The sequence below is a fragment of the Falco cherrug genome, chromosome Z, assembly GCF_023634085.1.
Source record: "Falco cherrug isolate bFalChe1 chromosome Z, bFalChe1.pri, whole genome shotgun sequence".
NCBI classification, from domain to species: Eukaryota; Metazoa; Chordata; class Aves; order Falconiformes; family Falconidae; genus Falco; species Falco cherrug.
The window spans coordinates 11485038-11507839 of NC_073720.1; the positions used below are offsets into that span (position 1 = coordinate 11485038).

The 22802-nt window shown below is 46.2% G+C and overlaps 2 protein-coding genes across 10 annotated transcripts in view; both read left to right on the plus strand.

Annotated features, from left to right (window-relative positions):
- The window catches only part of LOC102050221 (phospholipid-transporting ATPase ID-like), an 86600-nt gene extending 65159 nt beyond the window's left edge, over nt 1-21441 (plus strand). For all 4 annotated transcript variants that reach the window (XM_055698769.1, XM_055698768.1, XM_027801916.2 and 1 more), the window contains 11 exons: nt 943-1107; nt 3510-3621; nt 4492-4597; nt 5370-5517; nt 8662-8845; nt 11664-11887; nt 12679-12762; nt 13716-13961; nt 14774-14912; nt 16754-16884; nt 18693-21441. In XM_055698769.1, coding sequence (XP_055554744.1) covers nt 943-1107; nt 3510-3621; nt 4492-4597; nt 5370-5517; nt 8662-8845; nt 11664-11887; nt 12679-12762; nt 13716-13961; nt 14774-14912; nt 16754-16884; nt 18693-18914 — 1761 coding nt within the window. In that variant the 3' untranslated portion in view covers nt 18915-21441. The remainder of the gene's footprint in view (nt 1-942; nt 1108-3509; nt 3622-4491; nt 4598-5369; nt 5518-8661; nt 8846-11663; nt 11888-12678; nt 12763-13715; nt 13962-14773; nt 14913-16753; nt 16885-18692) is intronic.
- Nucleotides 21442-21581: 140 nt separating this feature from the next.
- RUSC2 (RUN and SH3 domain containing 2) overlaps nt 21582-22802 on the plus strand; it is a 62914-nt gene continuing 61693 nt past the window's right edge. For all 6 annotated transcript variants that reach the window (XM_055698759.1, XM_055698764.1, XM_055698766.1 and 3 more), the window contains exon 1: nt 21582-21748. The gene's annotated coding sequence lies outside the window, so the exon portion shown is untranslated. The remainder of the gene's footprint in view (nt 21749-22802) is intronic.

The following is a 22802-nucleotide window of genomic DNA, read 5'->3' on the forward strand; positions in this document are numbered from 1 at the left end:
GACCCAAGAGGTCTCAGTCAGAAGGGACAAGGCAAGTGCTGGGACATACTCTCACTCAGCTCCCCTTCTTCCAGATCATATAGGGGCATATTGACTGGGCAGCAAGGAAAATGCATCACTCAAACTTGTGGCCTTTTATGTTGTTGATGGTGTGAACAGGTAGGTGGTTACTCACACAAGGGGATGTTCTGGCAAATATTTACTCCCTCTTGTGATGCCAGATCCTGCTGGTACAGTGCGAAGCACAAGATAACAGAAAATTTTGCCAGAGAGGTTGTGCAATAGCAAAAATATCTCTGCTCACTGCCTGGAGGAGCCAGAGAAAGTTGCTGGCAAAGCAGAGGGCAGAGCAGAGCTATGGAGGTGGCCTGTTCCTGATGCACCTTTACTTCAAGCTTGGAGAACACTTCAGTTTTCACAAAGGGATCTCTGTCATTCCACCAAACACTGAGATCCATACTGTCAATCATACATCTGCAGAAAGCACAGTTAGAAGGACTTGCTGAGATGTCATGACTGACTGTGCTCACACTGTGCATATGAGCCAGCACTTGTACTCTAAAAAGGTTGAGCCCAGAGCCAAAAGTCAAGGCTGTGTTCAGTGTTTATTTAGGTCTTACTATTCTGAATGTTCTGTTGAGAAATTTGAGCCTGGGAAACAGCTGCCTGGTTAATGTAAAGCTTTAAAGCCAGAAAGTTGGGAAGACCTTTTGAATTTGTTCTTTGTAAGGACCATGGATGGCAATGATAAAGTGGTCTGGGACTAGTTTTTAAAAAGTACCCCAAGATTTGGGGTCTGAGGTTCAATTTTTTCACCTTTCCTCTGTGGACATTAGGCAAGAAGCTTTTGCATATAGCCATTTGCTTTCTGAGGGTCCTTTGTAAGCCCAGGTGAGCTGACTGCTCTTCTTTGAACTATTCTGCCTCACCACTGTCCCACAGGAGTTTGCTGGTGAAGGTCTGAGGACACTTGTGGTGGCCTATAAAAGCCTGGACGAAGACTACTTCCAGGACTGGATCAGGCGTCACCATGAAGCAAGCACTGCCTTGGAAGGACGGGAAGATAAATTGTCAGAGCTATATGAAGAGATTGAAAAAGACCTAATGGTTAGTGCTTCAGGGAATCTGGGTCAGACTCTGGGGGAGGCAGCGAGCATGGTGGTTTGTCAATAAACAGCTCAAGATGACTTCAGTAAACATTGTTCTGCAAACAGCTAAGTGGGTTGTGTGACAGGAGCAGTGAAGAATATGGCAGTCCTGGGTTTTCACTGGCACCTCCGTCAGGAGCCCATAACCGGGGTGTCAGCCACCAGTGCAGGAGAATGGTTTTATTTTAACTCACGTGGGTGTCAGGGATGACGTGGACACAAATATTTCATAGCTCTCCTTGTATGTGCAAATGGCTGATTACGTGTTTTCCTGTCTTTGAAATGGCAGGCAGTGAATAATCCCCAGCGCCCCTCCATTTCAGAGAGAGTCCTCTTTGTTCTTGCAGCCCTGGGTGGGATGGGGAGATGATGTCCATGAACATGTTTGTGTCAATTGGAAATAGGGCTAAACTGTAATCTTCACATCATTCTTCTCTCCCTGAGCATTGTTACAGCTTTGTGAATGCTCTGAGGAGTCTGCCTTGTGCTTTAGACTAATGAATAATGAATGAAAAGGATGCGTGGGATCTGAGGGGAAGCAATTCAGCTTTTGCACTCGCAGCAGGGCTTTCCTGAAATCTCAGAAATCTTGGGAGCTGCCATCTTTGCTCCTTTCACTAGCTGTATGCTCGGGATGCCAGCAGGGCCTGGGAAGGAGCGAGTGTGAGCCAAGGAGATGCTGACCTCTGGAAGTTGCATAGTCCATGGGGCAGAACCTGCTGCCCTTCTGAGTCTCAGTGGAGTGGTGGAAAATGATGATCCTCCAGTTCAGAGAATACATCGCACAAATGCTCTGTGGGTCATGTTCAAAGCAGGAAAGACATGGAGGTTTAGGAGGTTAAAGGTCCAGTTGCTTTGCAAAAAAGGGTTATGAAGCTCATGGCCTGAGTAGAGAAAAGGTCGTGGGCTCATGGCAGGAAGAAGAGTGGCTCAGAAGAAAACACTGTTAACACCAGACCCTGCTCTGTACTTTGTATAGGAGTGACTTTACTTCCCAAAGGTGCTGTGGGAAGAACAGAAGGTAGGTGTGGGAAAGCCTGGGTGTGAGTGCCACAGTCAGCAAAGAAGCAGATGGATCTTGTGAAGGTGTAGAGGACTGCCAAGTGTCATAGTCTAGTTGAAAGGCAAGAGCAGAAGTCCTGTGTGTGGCAGGCTTCTGCTAGAAGCGCTTAGAGGGAGCAAAGGATATAAGGACACAACGGGGTGGAACATGGTTAGATTCAGACAATAGTAGTAAAAATGCCATTTATCATTGACTGACTCAAAAACTAAGGAAGATCCACAGTCAAGAAAGTATCATGACTGTCACTCCAGCTGCTCTTACACCAGCTTATGGGCATACAGGCTAGGCCCTGTCAACAACACTATTGTGCCTTTCTGGGCTGCCAGAAAGACAATGACTGTGGGAAATGCCAGACTTTGTTCTCTCTTCCCAGGCACATTTGATATAAATGTCCATGTTTGGGCTTCCAGCTCAGGCTCAGGCTGCCAAAGATGAGCAGGTGCTCCCAGGAGTTGACTTTGTATGCTACAAACATTTAAGCTTTCACTAACTAGACCAGGGGCTACTGCTATAAAATGTAGATTGTGCAGTTTTGAGGATCCTATAGAGAAGTTCCATCAGAGCTGTTGTCTACATTGGTAGCATTCATAGCTGATGAATGATCAACATCCCAGGGAGCCAAAAGGGATCCTGGGCTTAAAGCCAACCTCTGAATCTAGTCTCCCTACAGCAGGAGGTAGGTAGTAGCAGATACTGTCTAAACCCGAGCTAGCAGTGAAGCCTTCGTGTCCCTTTGATGATAGGTTAAAGCCACCAAGTATCTCCAAAATGCAGTACAAGAAATAACTTTAAAATAATGAAGGTTTGTGTCATGAGCAGTCTGTGGTTTAGTTGTGTGGTAGTGTGGAGCAGGCCTGGGCACAGGTCTGTTATGGGCTAGAGAAGATGTTTCACAGCCATAGCTGCAGTACAATACAGCTGGGAGCAAGCTCTGCATGAGAGGATGCATATGGAGGTTTGGGGACATGGATCCACAGCTGTCTTTGTCCCTCAGTTAAAGCTCAATCTGCTGTGACGGGGTCATGTGGAAGAACGCAGACCTGCAGGTCTACAAATGTGTTGGCAAATAATTTCATGTGTGTTCATGATCCACCTGAGCCTGGGGGATTAGAGACTAGAATTTTTGCCAGATCAGGGCTCTACTCGGTACAGTAAATTTGCTAAACAAGAATGAAAATCAGCACAACCTTATTCCTGGATGTCATTTGTGTTTGACTGAGTAATTATCTGAAGGTCTAATGCTTTCTCCTTTGCTAGCAATGAGAAGACTTACCCGTTCCCTGCCATTTTCTGTTAAGCTGCTAGGTGCCACAGCGATTGAGGACAAGTTACAAGACGGAGTCCCTCAGACAATTGAGACTCTTGCCAAAGCCAACATTAAGATATGGGTTCTTACTGGAGACAAGCAAGGTAAAGGGGCTACGGCTTTGGATGTTTGCTTCCCCACCAGTGGTATGGTTCTGCTAAGACCCACGTTCTCATTCTTTCTTCTTTGAAAAATGCACAGATGACAAATTTACAGGGTTTGCGTCATTGCCAACTAGGCAAAACTCTGGTTGTCCGTAATTAGACCAAGTAACTCTAGGTAGTAGCTGTTCTTAATTCCTGTCCTGAGGCTGAAAGCAGTGCGAAGGGAACATCCTTTGCCTTTGGACAGGTGACAGTAAGCATCCCATGGTCCCTGTCATATGCTGTGAGAAGGTGTCACTTTAGTACAGTCGACTGTCCTGGTGGAGGAGGTGGAAAAAATCTTGTCACACTTTCCAGGACCTTCAGTGCTAAAGTGGATGTTGGGTCTGTTTCAGTTCAGCCCTGGCATTAATGATCCAGAATAGAAATGGGGAGAACACAGGCTTTTGGGGAAATCATGAAGCTGGAAAGAACAATAAATAAACTCCAGTGAATTCTTTTGGAGAAATAGTAACTGCACTGAAACCATGGTGTTTCAGGGAGGGCAAAAGTGTTGGCAAATATTTTAATCCAAGAAATGAGCAGAAAATTTTTGAAAAAAAAGAAACATTTCATTTTTTCATATTCCAAATGTACTGGTTTTGTTTATGAAATAACAAAATACCTTTTCCCCCCAAATTTTCTGAACAAAATGTCTTGATATTCTTCTTCCGAGCTATTGTTTTGGGCTTTTCTGGGAGTAGGGAGAGGGAAAGTTAAATACAGAGCTTTTGAGAGAGAATTTTTGTCATGTATATAAAAAGGCCACAGGGATGGTGGGTGAGTTTGGGACCACTAACGTGGGTCATCTTCCTGGTTAATCTTTCCCAGAGACAGCAATGAACATTGGTTACTCCTGCAATTTGCTGAATGATGACATGGAAGATGTTTTCATTGTTGAAGGCAACACGTCTGATGATGTACTTAATGAGCTGAGGTAAATGGCTGAAATATACAGCTCCGTTGCTGTGTACTGACACTACTTGTATTTTGTATTATTCTACGTTTTTCTCCTGTGGACTTGTTGCAGTTCATTCAGGGACCTTAGATAAGGGCTAGCCGGTTCCCTTGTAGATCCAGTAGTTACACATTATGTAGAAATCTCTGAGGATAAACTCTGAAGCCTCTTGATCCAAGAGGTCAATCTATATAAAGTGTAAGAAAGCAGAGCCAGGCAGGCATTTGTTCGCTGCCAAAGACAAGTGATCTGGAGCCACAAAGCCTTTGGCTCCAGGCTTGAACTATGCTGTTGCTCCACTGCTATTGCCATTCATCCACATTGCAGTCCTTTGTCTGGATATGGTCCTTTCCTAACATTATCTGGAAATCTACCTTCCTCCTTAGCCTACTCGGTAGACACAAGTTCTAAGATATAGGTGGAAAATGGGAAAGTTTTTCAGTCCTGGTGGTTGCCAGACAATATGCACAGAAATTGGGATGCCCTTTGGGATACTGTCCTTCATGACCCTCAGATGATTTGGTTGACCTTAAATCAGCACAGGTTTAGCACACACTTGTTAGAGCTTCAGAAATGTGAACGATCTGCACAAAGAGCAGCAGCGGCTAAATGCATCTTGTTGTAGGGATACAAGGAAAATTAAACTAAAATTTCAAAGGGAAGCATTAATTGCTTTAATTTTCTTAAAGTTTATTTAATAAAACATACATATCTTTACAAGATTTTCATTATTATTCTGGATTATTTTTAGGAATGCAAGGAGAAAGATGAAGCCAGACTCCTTTCTGGACAGTGATGAAATCAACGTTCAGTTTGAAAAATCTTCAAAAAAACCAAAAATTATACCTGATGAGCAAGCAAATGGTGTGTACGGTCTGGTTATCACCGGTCACAGCCTGGTAAGAAAGGTTCAGTCATGTTAGGGCTGAGTTCTCTGAAGAGCTTAATGTGACAGGGACATACTGGAAGCTGAAATTGCTTTACAAATTTAGCTCTAGAGGGTTGATTATTTTTTTTTTCCTAATTGAAGATTAGGTTCAGTGGTTATCTGAGACATCAAAGGTGATGGGCAAGGTTTCAGAAGACTGGAACAGGGAAGCGTTGGCCCTGATGTTAGAGGAACAAGAGGCGTAGAGTAGCTGGATCAATTTTCATTTCCAGAAAGATACTGGAAAAATAAGCAGTCAGTTTATGGCAAGAAGCTAAGATCACATCAGACAAGGTTTTCAATATTCCAAGAACATGTTCTGCTAAATACAGCTGATAACAGATATATTTAACTTACAGGATATATATCTTATAACCTAACTAATAAATTGTTTAGTGCTCTCTCCCATGATGTTCTTCCAAGCAAACTAAAGTAATACAGTCTGATAAAACTGCTAAGCGACAAATGAAAGACTGCTTGGAAAGTATGGCTTTTAAAAGGCTCACTTAAAACAACAGTTAATAGCATCTGCAAAGGGCTATCCCACATCTATTTGATATTCAGTGTTTGCATTAACTGCTTAAAAAGAGAGCAGATACACCAGGCTGGGAGAAACTACAGGAGTTCAAGATCAGATCTGAAACCAATTTTAAGAAATTGCAGAAATACTTTGGAAAAATGGAGAATGCAATTCAGTAAGAACAAAAGCTTTGTTCTCCACTTTCACATAATCAACTACACACACACAAAATCAGAGATATGTATGTAAAAGCATCATCTGTAAGACTTGCGAAGAAAGCCTCCTGTTTCATTTGGCATCGGTAAAGTGTTACCTGAAATAATTCAGCTTATTTGGGCCATTTTCTTTGAGAAAATGTAGACCAACTAGGGAGAGTAAAAATAAAATTGTAAGAGTAGTCATGCGTGATCTGGAAAGTGTAAGGGGGAAGTGAGAGAGCCTGAAGAATACTGATCAGTCTAGGTGATGCTCTTCAAATAATAATAGGTAAACTTAGTAATGGAATTAAACTGAGATAAGAGAGTTTGGGGTGAAATATCTTCCTAGTGAGAACAGTGAAGCACTGGAATAGGTTTTCCATCCTTGAAAATCTTTTAGAGCAGTTTAGAGAAAAAAAAAACAATTTAGATACATTTCAACCTGTCTGGAAGGAAGGCTTTATCTTAGATCAGGTTTATTTGTCTATTGTGTTTTGCTTTCCCAGATTGCAGAGGAAGCAAATAGGTAGATGTGGAAAGAGCTGGGAGGTGCTGCCTTTCAGGGACCAGATGCTTCTGTTCCCTGTGGTTGCTGCCTCTCTTGACAGCAGTCCAGCAAATTGAACTCCCAGCTCTATACCAGCCTGGCAAATGGCTATTTAAAAAAATCTCATTTTGCTCCATTCTTGGCTTGTGTGCCATGTATATGGACGGGCCCTGGACTAGACGGGACACCTTCAGGCAGTGTCTACATTGTCAAGTACCCTCTCTCCCTCTTTTACAGTCACTCCCTCTTTAACTCCAGGGCCTTAATTCCCTTCACATCCTCAATGCAAAAGAGACAAGAACTCTGTCGAGTTCAGCGTATCTGCATTGGCGACTCCTCTGACATCCTGGCCTGCCACAAGCCCATGCCTGTTCCTCCTCTGTTCCTTCAGCCTGCAGCACACACCCTGAGTGCGGTGCTGTAAAGCACCACTGGGAGCAGTGACAAAGCTTTCTTGTTATTCCTGGAAACCCACACATTTACCCACACACTGGCAAGGAGATGTCCCAGACAAATAAATTCATATCTGGGCTCTGTGGGAGCAGTCAGTTCACATAGCCTGCAGCAGAGTGGACACAGCTGGTCTCACCAAGACCAGGGTTCTCTCCTAGATGTGGACAACAAGGACAGATGTGGACAAAACTGTATTTATTTATTTCTATGAACCTACAGCTTGGACAATGGTAATAGTGCTGATACCGTCCCAGTCAAGCACAGCATCTGTTCAGTGCTGTATCCCTATGTGCAAATGACTGGGATAGCAGCACTGGGGCTACGCACACATGTGCTCTTGCTTGAACAAAGTGAGTGAACAGAAGCACATCAGCACCTGTAATGGCATCACCACAGTAGCTGATTTGTGTGCAGTACCATTAGTACTACGTGATAACATTTTGCTAGTGCTGCGCAGTGAGGATGTTGTGGCAAAAGCCATCTCCAGCCACACTGAGCAGATGGTACTAAAGCTAAACCATGAAAAGGTCTCTTGTTGAGCAAGCCTGCTTGCCACTGACAGGAGGGAAGAGGAGTTGCTGGTGCCTCACAGCTCTCTGTTTTGGAATAAAGTATATCTGGCCTAAGGATTGTCTGTCTTACGCAGAAAGGGCAGTGGGCCTGCTGCAGTGGCTTTGAGTAGGGGAGAGCCCTTTAAATTCCTTCCACGGATATCTACTGAGAAGAGATACCAAAGAACAGAGCCAAAAAGCATGATCTGAAATAAACATGAAAAGCTAACGCTACTCTGTCATCCTCACGCAGATCTGGAGGGGTGACCAGACATCCAATTATTTCTGTACTTCCCAAACAGAAATAACGCAGATGACTGATTTAAAAGGTCAGCACTCAGAGCAAAGTTGCCTTCTCCCTGGCTTTGTGTTTTGCTTTGTCATGCCCACCTGAGCTCAGCTTTTTCCATGTTTTTTTTTAATTAAGTACTCCAAAATTGAAATATCTTCTATTTATACACATATCTCCCAGACCTTGAAAAATAAACCAAGAGGGATGAGCAGAGACTCTCACATGGAGACACACAGGGTTGCCTCAGGCCCAGCAGCAGCTTCCTTAGTTTAGTGCTCCTGTTGTTTGACATTTCTGCCGCACTGTCACGTTACGTCAACCAGAACAGCTGTGCATATCCAGCTGTGGTGCACCCAAGGTGCAAGCTTGTAGGTGTACACTGGGTGGCATATGCTGTGCGGTGTGGATGCTCCCTGCGACTAAGTATCTTGTACCTTCCTTCTGCCGAATGGAAGAATTTGCTCAGTTCCCCTTTCCTTCCCGCTGCACCCTCTTTGTCAGGCCACGAGTTGCTCTGAGTCTGACCCGAATGCCCCCTTTGCCCCTTCTTCTCAGGCTTATGCGCTAGAAGGGAATCTGGAGCTGGAGCTGGTGAGAACTGCCTGCATGTGCAAAGTGGTGATCTGCTGCCGGGTGACCCCGCTGCAGAAGGCCCAGGTGGTGGAGCTGGTGAAGAAGTACAAGAAGGCTGTGACCCTGGCAATCGGAGATGGCGCCAATGATGTCAGCATGATCAAAAGTGAGTGATGGCCAGCAGCCAGCGTGCTTTAGCAAACTGACTCACTGATGTATTTGCTTTCTGAGGTGGGTGGCTTAGCAGCAGGAACACATACCTGAGGTGCCTTCTGTGCCACCCTCTTTGTGGCAGCAAGTGGCTGTGCCCCAGGATTTGGCAGGTTTCTACAGAGTGCTGTCACTATAACCTGCTTGTGTCTGCTGCCTTCTAGGACAGACAGGAGGCCTTTTGCTGTGCTTCCACCACCAGGATCGCAAGAAGCTAAGGTTGCACTTATTGCCCATTTCTTTGTTTCTACCTCAGAATAGACAAAATCATCAGGAAGAGTCAGCATGGGTTCACCACGGGGAAATCATGCCTGGCCAACCCGATAGCCTTCTCTGATGGAATGACTGGCTGGGTAGATGAGGAGAGAGCGGTGGTGGATGTTGTCTGCCTTGACCTCAGCAAGGCTTTTGACACTGTCTCCCATAAGATCCTCACACGTAAGCTCAGGCAGTGTGGACTAGATGAGTGGACAGTGAGGTGGATCGAGAGCTGGCGGAACAGCAGGGCTCAGGGGTTGTGATCAGCGGCGCAGAGTCCAGCTGGAGGCCTGTAGCTTGCGGTGCTCCCAGGGGTCGGTGCTGGGCCCGGTCCCATTCAACTCATTCACCATTGACCTGGACGAAGGGACTGAGCGCACCCTCAGCAAGTTTGCTGATGATGCAGAACTGGGAGGAGCGGCTGACACACCAGGAGGCTGCGCTGCCGTTCAGAGAGACCTGGACGGGCTGGAGAGTCGGGCAGAGGAACCTCATGAAGTTCCACAGCGGCACGTGTAGGGTCCTGCCCCTGGGGAGGGACAGCCCCAGGCACCAGCACAGGCTGGGGTGACCTGCTGGGGGGCAGCTCTGCGGAGAAGGACCTGGGAGTGCTGCTGGGCAGCCAGTTGCCCGTGGGCCAGCTGCGTGCCCCGGTGGGCAGCCAGTTGCCCGTGGGCCAGCTGTGTGCCCCGGTGGCCAAGCAGGCCAGTGGGACCCTGGGGGGCATGAGGAGGAGCGGGGCCAGCAGGTCGAGGGGGGATCCTCCCCCTCTGCTCTGCCCTGGTGAGTCCCACCTGCAGTGCTGTGCCCAGTGCTGGGCTCCCCAGTTCAGGGGGGACTGGGAACTGCTGGGGAGGGTCCGGTGGGGGCTGCAAAGACCATCAGGGGACTGGAGCATCTGCCTGGTGAGGAAAGGCTGAGGGAGCTGGGCCTCTTTAGCCTGGGAAGGCTGAGAGGGGATCTTACCAATGTCTACAAGTATCTTAAGGGTGAATGTCCAGAGGACGGGGCCAGGCTCTTCTCAGTGGTGCCCAGCGACAGGACAAGGGGCACTGGGCACAAACTGCAGCACAGGAAGCTCCATCTGAATCTGGGGAAGAACTTCTTCACCTTGAGGGTGACAGAGCCCTGGAACAGGCTGCCCAGAGTGGTTGTGGCATCTCCTGCTCTGGAGACATTCAAAACCTGCCTGGATGCGACTCTGTGCAACCTGCTCTATGAGACCCTGCTTTAGCAGGGGGTTGGTCTGGATGATCTCCAGAGGTGCCCTCCAACCCTGACGATGCTGTGGTGCTGTGTTTCTGTGGAAAGCCCACCAAGGCTGTGACATGTCCACCTGTGTCTCTGCATGGCCACCATCACAAGGGCAATACAAAGAACAAACAAGTTTGTTTCAGCCTGTCTGCAATGCCAAAAGAAAATCTTCATGCCTGTAAATAATCTGTGTAATGTTACATGATTTTTTTTTTACCATTTCCATGTGGTAGCACCATTTGTTAATTATCTCCCTTGGGTTATAAATCACAGGCTTCTAGGTCCCTTCGTCCTTGAGCATCATTTGATGCTGCATTACTTCAGTGAATTTATGAAAAAAAGTCCCCTAACTAGCTATAATTAAATTAAGATTATTCAGAAGGGCCTATTGCTAATTTTCCTTGTGTTAATTTGGAGGAATTGATTAACTGGAGCCTTTTAATTAAGAAGGAAAAGGCTAAGTAGGGAGCTTCAAGGGAGGTAGGTCAGGCAGTCAGTAAAGAAAGGATAAGAAAAGTTAAAGTGTACATGATAATTAGAAACTAACCCGCTCCCCCCATGGGAGGCTTGGGACTTTGGGATTTTATCAACTCACTCTTCCATAGAAACCTCAGAATCTAACCAACCTCCAGCCACCAAGATTGTTCTCATTAATTAAAGCTGTATAATTAGCTGTCACATTAAACTTATGTCCATGTTTAATAAACCCAAGTTACTATTAAAAAAGACATGACTCTTCTATCTAATTATTTGATTGAACTAATAAAGCCTAGGAAATGTAAAAAGGCTGCAGTCTGCCTTGTAGCGGTGTGTCTGAGAAATCTGTAAGGGGTTGGAAGATTTTGCTTGTCTGGAGTGATGTTTTAAGACTGCTGGAAGGACATGCATGAATGTAAATACAAGTCACATGTCAATATAAATTAAAGTGATTTTTTCAAAACAGAAGCTGTTATTATGAACTGCAGTATTTATACTTTATGAAAACATTCAGAAAGAAAACATTAATTGTCACTGAGGTTGTAATTTTATTCAGATAATAAAAGCCTAGTTACTGGAAATGTATCACCACAGCCAAAATCATAATGCTGATGAAAGAATTAGTGCCCAAAAATATTTTTATTTTTTAAAAAATAACTTTACATATGACTTTTTATGAAGGCTGGGAGGGAACTAACTGTGTCCCAGTGCAGGGCACTCATGTAAAAAATGGGGTAACCACAACTCTCTGTGTAATGACATGATCAATAACGTTCTCATTGCAGCTGCCCACATTGGGGTTGGTATCAGCGGCCAGGAGGGGATGCAGGCAGTCCTGTCCAGTGACTTCTCCTTTGCACAGTTCCGTTACCTGCAGCGCCTGCTTTTGGTCCACGGCCGGTGGTCCTACATCCGCATGTGCAAGTTCCTCAAATACTTCTTCTATAAGAATTTTGCCTTCACGCTAGTGCACTTCTGGTATGGCTTCTTCTCTGGCTTCTCAGCCCAGGTAGGTCCAGCTTCTGTTTTCTCACGGTCATGCCTAGCATTTTCAAGCAAAGTATCTGGAAGCATTTTTAAAAGGAAATAAACTAAGCTATTCCCCGCACCTCACAGAACAGCACACAGGTCTGTCTTCCTCAGCTGTATGAACATAAAGCAGATACTGCTGCCTTCATTGTGCTGCTGGTAGAGGACAGATGCCTGAATACATTTAGGTGCATTATGAAGAACATAGCTCCCTCGTGGCATTTTCAAATACAGCCATCAAACACAGATGCAGATTACACTGAGGCCTGACTAGTTCGGCAAGTACCTGTGTAAGACCTGTGCTTGCCCTGTTAGCACATTTGAAGCAAACTGTTTAACCCCAGGATGCCTGCGTGCTTCAGTAGTTTGCAAGAGGAGCAAATCTGCAGCAAGAAAACTGGTGTTAAAGACAAACAAAACTCCAACAAAATCCAGTCCCTAGGTAGCGCAGGTAGCATGCAAGTGTTAGCACGGGGCTGAGGGTGCACATCTGCAGGCAAGGCAGCTGCCATCCACCCCTGCCTGCTGCACAGTGCCGGGGGGTCCTGCTCTGGCTGCAGCCAGCAGTGGATGTTGAGCAAACAGGTCCATAACATGGTCCTTCCTCATGTATTCCCGTAGCTGTTTAGGGGTGCTGAGCTTGAGTCACCTTACACTTTTGGTCACAGCACCTCAAACCAAGATGTTCCAGCATTTGATTGTGCACACTTTGGAAGAGATGGGAAAGGCAGCTTTTTGCTAACTTCACGGTCTGTTGGTGTTTTTTTTTAGACTGTCTATGATGAGTGGTTCATTACACTTTACAATTTGGTATATACCTCCCTGCCGGTGCTAGGAATGAGCCTCTTCGATCAGGTACTGCTTTTATCAACACTTGGATTTTTTTTTATAGGTGATTTATCTCCAGGTGCTTTGAGCTGGTTTCATGAAGCAAAAGCAGCTGGCTTTTTGGCTAGCTGTTGTGTTAGCTCCTGAAATAGTTTCCTGCCAGTAAGACCTGAGAGCACAAAAAAAAAGGATGCACCAGGGAGGAGATGGTGTATTGTCCTGATTTGGCCTGTGGTTTTCAGTGTGTGAGCAGACTTTCAGGTTAGGATATTGACTACAGTAAAAACTGCCATTGCAACACTCTCCTGAAGTAGTAACGTCGTACTTGAAGCAGTAGTAACTTGTTCTTGAAGCCTGACAAGTGACATTTTAACGATGACACAAAACAATGAATGAGCTAGATCTCTGAAGCCAGGTTTTCCAGGTTCACCCTTTTTTAGTGGAAATCTTTCTGCAGTAATTTAACACACACATTTCTACCCTGTTATTACTGTTTGGCAAGACATAGAAGCAACAAAGCTGCTCATATATGCCTTTTACAAGTTAAGTAACTAGGAACTTGTTACTCTGCAGTGGTTCACAGTGTTCAGCTCTGGACACTTAAGGGGTCCAAGTCATGTACCCTTGCCTGTGTGTGGCCCCAGGGGAGGTATTTTCTATCCCTTAGCTTCCAGGCAAGTCTCTGGAGAGCAGACCATGCAGTCTGCTTAAGATGAAGCATCCCTTCATTTTCCTTGCAGCACCTGTCAGTTTTCTCCACACAAGAAAATTCAACCCGATTGAATTCCATGAAATTCAACACGGAAAATATTTCCAGGTGACCCTGGGATGTGGCATGCTAGTCAGCACAATTGAGTGAATTGTGCACTAAGCCTTTTCTCATGGAGATGCATGTCACAGGGACATGGCAACACTGAGTCATCTTGTGTGGTCAGTTGGACAGCTGCCAGAAAATCTGACCACCTCCTCTCTACTTTCAGGATGTGGATGATCGTTGGAGCATGCTGTTTCCTCAGCTATATGTGCCTGGCCAGCAAAACCTCTATTTTAACAAAATGGTGTTTGTCACGTGCATGTTGCAAGGGATCTACAGTTCTCTCATTCTCTTCTTCATCCCCTACGGGGCCATGTACAATACCATAAGAAGCGATGGGAAGGCCGTGGCTGACTACCAGTCCTTTGCACTGATGGCCCAGACCTGCTTACTGATCGTGGTGTCTGTACAGGTAAGGCATCCCAGGTAATATTTTTCAGAATTAGTCATTGTTTTATGAAGACAGCGTCTGGAGGGCCACTTGGGATCTTGATAGCACTGTATTTTCTGCTGTATCTTGCATTCTTGGGGAAAAAAAAAAAAAAAAAAGTCTCTTGATACCAGATTACTTTCCCCGGTTCAACAGAACAACAGATTCGTATGTTATGAAAGATCAGGGTGACAGGAAAGCTGTTCTTGTCTTGGGAAGATTGCAGTCATAGCAGACAAAACAGTTAAGGCTGTGAATAGAGGACGACTCGTTGCAGTTTTATGGGAAGGGTTTGAAGCACAGGACTATCTGTCTGCTATCAGGAAGTTGCATATAGGGTGTCCATTATGGGCCTGTCCCTTTAGCCAGGTCCCATGCTTGATGCCAGGCCTGCACTTGCTGGAAGAAATAGCCAAGACTTGGGTGGTACAAAATTCAGATGGTACTAGCCAGGTGAGAGAAATTTCTTAAAAGAAAACCAATCACACCTCCCTAGATAATGTTTTCTGCTGTCTGAGGTCTTGTAGGCTCTTTCCCCTAACTTTCAGTGCTAGAACACAGCCTGGGGGTGGGGACATAACCATGGCTCATTTTAACTTAGCATTCTGTCTCCAGTACTGGCCACTGGTCAATGCTGGCCTTGCATGGTCTCCCAGCGTCCTGATCTGTGGCTTGTTGCTTCTGGAGACTTGAATGAATAATGGCCTCAGGGGCAGGGGTACCAAGCTGTGTTCAGCACAGATCTGCTAAATAATTAAGGCACTGACAACAGCTGTATTGCTCCATTCTTTCAGATTGGCTTGGACACCTCTTACTGGACAGTTGTGAACCAGTTCTTCATCTGGGGCAGCCTTTCTGTTTACTTTGCTATCACCTTCACCATGTATAGTGATGGCATGTACCTGATCTTCACAGCCTCCTTTCCCTTCATTGGTAAGCCCCAGGACAAATCTGGATTGCACTCAAAATGGGCATACTGCAGGACTTAAATGTATTTCTAGTACATGTTATTGCCTCTCTAGAGGCAATAACAGACTATGTTTTCTACAAGAAATGCTAGGGTATTTCTGAGGGCATCTGGGAATGCTTATTTTGAATCTCATCCACCCAGGTGAAAGTGTGCCAGGTTCACTTCCTTGCCTAATAATGCACATTCACAGGTAGCCAAAAGAATGGTCCTTTGAATAAATGGACTGAGCTAGCTGGAATGCTTTCTGCTGCTCTTTCATATTCTGTTTCCAAGTATCCAGTCCTTACAGATGTCTAGGAGCATTTTGTTTGCAGAGGGATGCATGTCCCTTTGTAAATAAATTAACACATCGGTATAGGAAAGCATAGAAGTATAAAATCCAGTCAGACATGAGAAAAATGCCATGTGATTATGGTGAGCCTTCAGCTAGGTTAAATTGCAAATTCCCAACAAAAAGAATTCCAGGGATGACCAAGTCTTTGGAGTTACTCTACATAGCGGATTTCTGAACACGTGTGAACAGTGAAGGATAACATAAAAATGAGTCCATCTCCTTAGACTTTGACTGGAGGGAAGATGAAAGCTTAGCAAAGTTAATTCACGTGTTTTCAATAGCTCTGTGCATCCATAGCCAATATTGATATAGCATTGCTTTAAGACTCTACTTCTGAAATCCAAATGCTTTCTGTTTCAAGTCTCAGACTGATGTATTAATCAGTGCCTGTATTTCTGGATGAATTGTGAAGCCCATCTTCACTGCAATAGCAAGGTGCTTGGCCATTTTAGAAACTCCTGAGATGCAGGTCAATTGTTGCAACACGTTTTCCTAGCAAATGGTCACATCCACTGTAAGGCAGCTTTTAGCATCAAAAATGCTGAGTGAAAGAAGACAGCGCCTGCTCAGTTTCCAAAGACAGGTAGTAACTTACTTGTCAGGGACATCTCTATCTGCTGCTCTGTTGGTACTAAGCAGGTCAAATTAGCCATAAAGCTAGGAGCCACTTAATAAGGTCTCGGTCTGAAAAAAAAAATTTAAGGGAAGTGTTTCTAGTTTGAACTCAGACAACTTGTTTACTTTAATTTCAGTGGAGTTGTATTACAGCAGAATTTGGCTAACTGAAAACATTCAGCAACTTTACTGCCAACAAAAACATCATTAAGCCCTGTAATGAGGGTTTTGCAGATTGTTTGTTCTATCTTACATTCCTTCAGTTTTGGAGAAGCCAGTAGTGAACACTTCGGTTTCAAAGAAGGTGGCAGTGTCACACCAGCACATGGCAGTTGCTCTGCCAATACACGAATCAGGCTACTCTGTCTATCCAGACACCAGAGCAACACATGCTCCTCTCGTAAAGGGCTGTCATCTGCTGGGCAGTTGGAGTCAGTACTCCATGTGCCTCAGGAAATGGTGCTGGAAAATAAGAAAATAGTATTCCTCCTTTTCCACTAGAGTCCTGGCAAAAGGTGAGAGGGCTGGACTGCTGCTGAAGAGGTCTCCTGAACATTTATGCCAATCCTTTGCAGTGACATGACTCTGTAAAGAGATGAAGCATTCACTCTGATATCCTTCTCTCCCTGAGTTGTTGCTGCCATTGTGCCTGGACATTGCATTTTTCTTTGTTCGTCTCAGTGGTATTGGTGTTGCTGTCCTTTCTACAGCAAGTTGATTTCACTGTAGGAGATGGTGTCTGCTTTATATTTTCTTCTGTTTGACAAGTGCTTTGGAATCACAGAGTGAAAGATTCAGGTGAATGATGGTGAGAGGTGCTGCTGTTTCAGTTTTAATCATGCTTTTGTTTTTCAGGTACAGCTAGAAACACCCTCAGCCAACCAAACGTGTGGCTAGCAATCTTCCTCAGCATCGCCCTCTGTGTGCTGCCTGTCGTTGGCTTTCGATTCCTGAAGGCTCAGTTAAAGCCAACTCCCAGTGATAAAGTAAGGAGATACTTTATCAAACCAGAAATCCTGCTTACTACCACCTCAGCTTGCTGTGGAGCCCTATTGCATGGGCTTGGCGTTGCTCAGGGTGTGTGTCCCTGTAGGTGGAAGTGCTGCCATCCATCTGTCCCCTAGTCCCTTGAGAAGGAGGATTGAACTTGGGGGTTGGCACACTTCATCTGCAGCTGGGATCAAGGTTGAGATTATTTAGATGTGGATAGAATTGCACTGCAGCAAGGAAGCTGTTCTATTTTTAGGTGTGGGGTTTAAGTGCTGTGGCTCAGTAGCAAAGGATTGGTACGTTCTCCCTGCCCTGCTGCCATACGGTTTTTAGCCTGGCAGACCACAGCCCTTCACCCTCCACCCAGGCATACTCGGGAGGTTTTTTACTTAAGATTTTACTTGATTTTGTAGCCAATGGTTATATGCCCCCTCTGAAAACAGCTGTCCGGCCATCCCCAGGAATATGAAGATGAGGCCACTGTGGCGAGGAGAGGCTGGGAGAGATGGAGTGGGTAGAGAGCACGCAACTCGCTGTAGCTAACGGACCCCTCAAGATTATCGGCATAAACGCAGCTCCCGGGCTCGCTTTCAGACAAGAGCATTTGCTAAATGCTGCTGCCACCTGGTGCTGCTTTCCTCTTTCTGCGCTGAGCTGCCACAAACGCCTGCCTCTGAGCACAGCCCCGGGGGCAGGCACCTCCGTGCTCCTCATCCTCGGGGTGTCTGTGAGGCTCCCGAGGTGCTCCAGGACTGTGGGAAACCAGTGAAAAGGAATTCTCAGCCCTTGCAGAGTGGGTAGGTGGGTGCTAGAGAAGACTGCTCAGTAGGGAGGTCCTCAGGGCACAGCTAAGAGGCTGTTCAGATGTGTAAGAATGGGCTGAGCGTACCCTTCAGTTGAGTACAAGCCCAACACATCCATCACCCAGAATCCCAGCCTCAGCACTTGGGCTGAGCATCTCTCTCTAGTGCAGAATTACTTTACTTTTCTACGTCCTCTGGGAAGTGAATTGCCACCAGAGAGGAGTGCTGTATGGAGATCCCCACCTGACAGTATGACAGGGACTTAAATGCAGAGCTGAGATCTAGAGAGGCCAAGTACCTACAGTTGCCATTGTCCCAAGCAAGAAGCACAGGGATCCAGTGGCTGGGGATTCTGCTGAGCTGCTGGCAGTCACAGCTGACCTTCTGCTTTTGACAGCCCCTTTCTGAAAAGATGCTTGTCTGCAGATGATCTCGGTGGCCATGTGAAAGCGGAGAGCCCACTACCTGCAAATAAAGTGCATTATTTCTCTCTCTTCTGCCAAAGAGTATGAGAATCTATTGATCACTGTTCACCAGAAAAAGTTTCCATGTATCAGAGATCATGTTTAGTAGTCTTCTTTCTAGATTAAGTAAGCCACTTGTTTCCTTGTTTGTTTTCTGGACTTTTGGCTACAAATGTGTAATGACTTCCACATTTTGGGTTATTTGACCAAACTGCCTAAAAAAGTTGCAGTAATACCCCAAATGAGGCATCACAGAGATGTGAGAAACAATGCACTGAAATCATCCCCTCCCATGACTTACAGATGACACTTCCATTAATGACTTTTAGAAAAAGACTGCCTTTTCCTTTTACCAAGCTGTCATCCTGTTCTGCCAGTTCAATTCCTGCTTTGCAACCCCTCCTGCCACCCTCCTGTTTTGTCAATCATTTTTGGCTTTGGACCTCTGCTTCTGTTTCCCTTTCTTTACTCCTCCTTTACTGTGCTTGTGAATAATGATGCACTTCCTACTTTTTCCATCTTATTTTCTGATTTCAGGTCTTGCTCAAGATCAAAGAAGCCAAGAAGCGACCACCTCCACCCTCACCAAAGAGACGACTGCGTCGGACCAGCACCCGCCGCTCCGGCTATGCCTTCTCCCATCAGCATGGCTTTGGAGCACTCATTATGTCTGGGAGAAACATGAGGCCAAAATCACCTTTTGCCACAACAGGAACATTTTCACCAAATAGTGAGAAATATAAACACAAAGGACTGTAGTAAAAAAAAACCCAACACAAACCAATACCAAAAAAAACAAACCAAAACCAAACCAAAACCCCCAAAAAAACAACAAAGCAAAGCAAAGCGAAGGTCTGTCAGCAGAGGAGGCTGTGCTCTCTACAAAGCAATGAGCCAGTGGCTGCCCAGAGCTCTGCCCTCCAGGATACAAAATCGAGGAGCTGGGCCTTTCTTTTCACCCACAGGCACCCTCTGACTCCAACATCTCTTCCAAAGATGTGTGCTGCTGCTGCGGAAGGCAGGCAGGGTGAATTAGAGCTGTTGTATGGTATCCCAGAAGACCTCCCTGGAACAAGAGAGAACATGCTGCAGGAGGCATCTTTGCTCCCCGAAATTGTTCATAATGCTGGTTTTGGGGGTTTTTTTCTCCTTTTAACAACATACCTCAGAGCAAGGAGACATCCAGGCTGAGGAAAAGGCTGAATTGGTGATGTCTTTCTCACTCATGTGCCTTTGTTTCTGTCATGAATCTACTCTGGGCCATATTGCTGGGGTGACAGTATTGACCCCAGTTGTGCCTTAGGTCCAGCCACACAACCCCCAAACCCCCAATCTTTGTAATATGTGTAATTCTGTAGCCTTTTGACTGTACACAGGCACTTTGGAAGGCATGAGTTGGAAATAACTTCCTTTCACACTAACAGTTAATCCAGTTTCTCAAGAGATGGCCAGTGCCCAAACACCACCCTCTTCCGGCATCTGCAGTCGGGAAGTGCTGCAAGTTCAGAGAAAACCTTACTTGGTCAGGGGACAAGGACTTGACATGCATCAGCCTGCCCTGTTTTATCTGCATTGCAAATCTGTTCTTGTAAACGATCATTGTCTTCAGAGCCCTCACAGGTTTTGTAGCCTGTAGTTAATTTAGACTTATAAGGGCAGAAGCAGCTCAGGCTCCCTTATGGATCAAGCCATAAAATCTGGCCCTGAGAAGCCTGTGTCATGGTTAGGGCTCACGTGAGCTGCCAGCACCAGGTGTCTCTCCCACCATAACAGGCGAGGCACTGGCACATCTGACTTGATGGATATCACACAGGCAGTTATCAGAGGCAGAGATGCTATGTCACAGCGAGTGCAGGGTGTCCTGCCCTTCACTGCACCAGTGCTGTCGCTCAGTGTGAGGGATGAAGCATGACCTGGTGGCTCCCTCACCCTCCCTGACGAGTGCTGTGGTCAAGTTTCAAAGGAACTCAGCGAGGGCTCAGGAGGCTCCACGCTGCTTCTCTGTGCTGGCTAGTATCTTATTTGGGAACAGTTCACCTGTCAATCATGACTTGCAGAGAACTGAAAATCCTATCAGTCTGCCTGCCAGCAGAGGGACCTAAGATGCACAGACACAGCCAAAGACATGGTGATCTTGAGGGACTGGGATTTGCTCCCTGTTTTGTTACACCAGCTCCATAATCAGTGGGGTTACTGGGTGGAAGGCCAGTGTGGCAGCGTGAAATTCTGTCCTGCCAGCACTGCTGAGCTGTCTAAATGGAGCTTTTTTTGTGCAGGGGATGAAGCAGTGTTGGCTGGTTGGTTGGTTGGGGTTTTTTTTTTTTGGCTCTTTTATACAAATTTAGATCCTTCCTTGTTTTGAATCGGATTTTTTCGCACAGCAACCATCTGGTATTTATTTGGAGCTCTCTGTTTTGAATCCCTTCATCCGGTATGCATATAGCACCTTGCTGCCTGTGGTCCCAGTTTCAGCAGTTACTGTGTAAGGTTGTTTAAGCTCTAATAGAAGGTTTCATCTCCCTGGGTTGAACTCAGCCCAGAAAAAAACCAGCCTGTTGCACCTGCTGCTTCGGGCAGCATGTTACAAACTGTAGTATAGAATTTCAGTACAGTCAGTGCAAAACTAGGGCTGGGACTGGATCCAGACTTCAGTGGCCAGGAGGTGCTTGCTAGGGAAAGAGCAAATTCTAATCCAGTGATCTCCCCTGCAAGGAGATACCCAAGTAAAATAAGAGCCTGCACCCTGACTGAGGAAACTGGTGTGATAGATAGTGCTTGTCACCGCCCTCTGATTTACCACTCACTTTGCAGAGACAATCATGGCTTTCTGATGAGGATTATGTCTTTCACAGTCAGCCTCCCCGGGGCTAGAGGGAAAAGGAGAATTTATGCAAGTAAGCAGACAGCCCCACAATACCCAGACTGGTCTGTGGACTGAGAGTCCTAGCAAAGCTGTTCCTAGGGTGTAATGCAGCAGAATATAATGCAGAGCAGCAGAGGCAGCAGACCTTTTGCTGACAGGGCAAGGCAACTCGGAGACTGTGTCACTCTTCTCTTAGGTTTACATGCAAAGCACTCACCTTCTGGCTGAAGGGGATTTGCAAGTGCTCTATATAGGACGTGCAGGGGATAATAGAGCTGTTGGTGAGCTTGCGCCAGATACAAATATTTCAGTGGTTTGACAAGATCAGCATTTGAAACACATCAGCTGGCAGTGATGTCTGTCCTACGTCACTCCTGATTTTGTAATTTTTTTTAAATAAAGAGAGAATATTGGGATGATTGATTCCTTGCCGCTCTGCTAATTGATGAAAGGCATTTATAACCAGATGTGTATGTTATTCCTGGACCTCTTAAAGCAGGAGGATGGATCTGAGGTGATAGCGCTTTCCATGCAGTATTCTGGTTTTGGGGAACCATCGAATTCCCAAGCTTTGCATCCTATCAAGGATGTTTCTAGAGGAAACTTAGAGGAAACGTCAAGCACTCTCAAGCGGAGGACGCCGACTCCCGGGCGGGCCCGGTGGAGGCGGGCAGCGCCGAGATCCCGCCCCGCCGCCCGGCGGTAAACAGCGGAGCGGTGCGGGCGGCCGGTAAGGGGCGGCGGGGCGGCGGGGGCGGCCCGAGGGAGGGGGGGCTTGTCCGGAGCGGGGGGGGGGGGGGGGAGGGGGGGGCAGCTGCGGGGCGGGGGGGGTGTCGGTATTTCTCGTGTGCGCGGTGCTCTGTTCGGTCCAGCGCGGGGGGGGGGGGGGCGGTGTCAGACCTCGTATCACCGGTTGTGCAATGTCTGAAGAAGGTAATTTAGTCTTTTACGAAGCTCTTGTATTTGATAGATGTACAAAAAATTAACCCCTGAAATGCATTTTGGTTTGGGCTGTTCCCTCCCCCACCCTTCTGCCATCATACATATTCCATAATGTAAAGGTCCATGGTTTGAGCATTGTGTTGTGCTGTAGCACACTGGGCAGCAATTTCAGGATGAAGAATGATGCTTTACTGATAACCAGTGGTGATACGGTTACTTTTCTTACACTGTAGCAGAGAAGGGCTTAGAGCATCTCTCCCCTGAATCCAACAAGGTGGGCACAGAGCAGCCTTTCCCACTAATAGCGCGGGGCATCAGGTGCCTTTGGGCAGAGGCACCTCAACTGTATTTTATGTTGCTAACTGCAACACCTGCATTCCTGCTCTCATGCTCTCGCTTTATCCATGTGCAGCCACACAACTCTCTTCCACTGACCTGTACCCTGGAAGTCATTACTGGTGAAGAGGTTTTACAGAATGAGAGGGCAGAGGAGCACTGCATGCTTAACCTAGGTTCTCCAACTGGAGTGATCCTCAACGAAGTCTGTTGGAAGAAAGGAGCCATCTGAATAATGTCCCATGCTAATTACTAGCTGGAACAAAAAACAGGAGCATAGGGGACCTCCTGGCAATCTGTGAGCGCTGTGTCCTATAACCACTGATAAAAACCTAAAATCAGAATCTGCCATTGCAGCTGGAAAGCTTCCTGTTCTGATGGTTGACACCACCCCACCCCCCACCCTCAATTTTCAACCTAAATGCATTCACAGTGCATTTATTCTCTTGTTGTTGTGCCAGCATTATCCTTTTGCTTCAGCAGTTTTGTTTGTCTCCTGTGATATA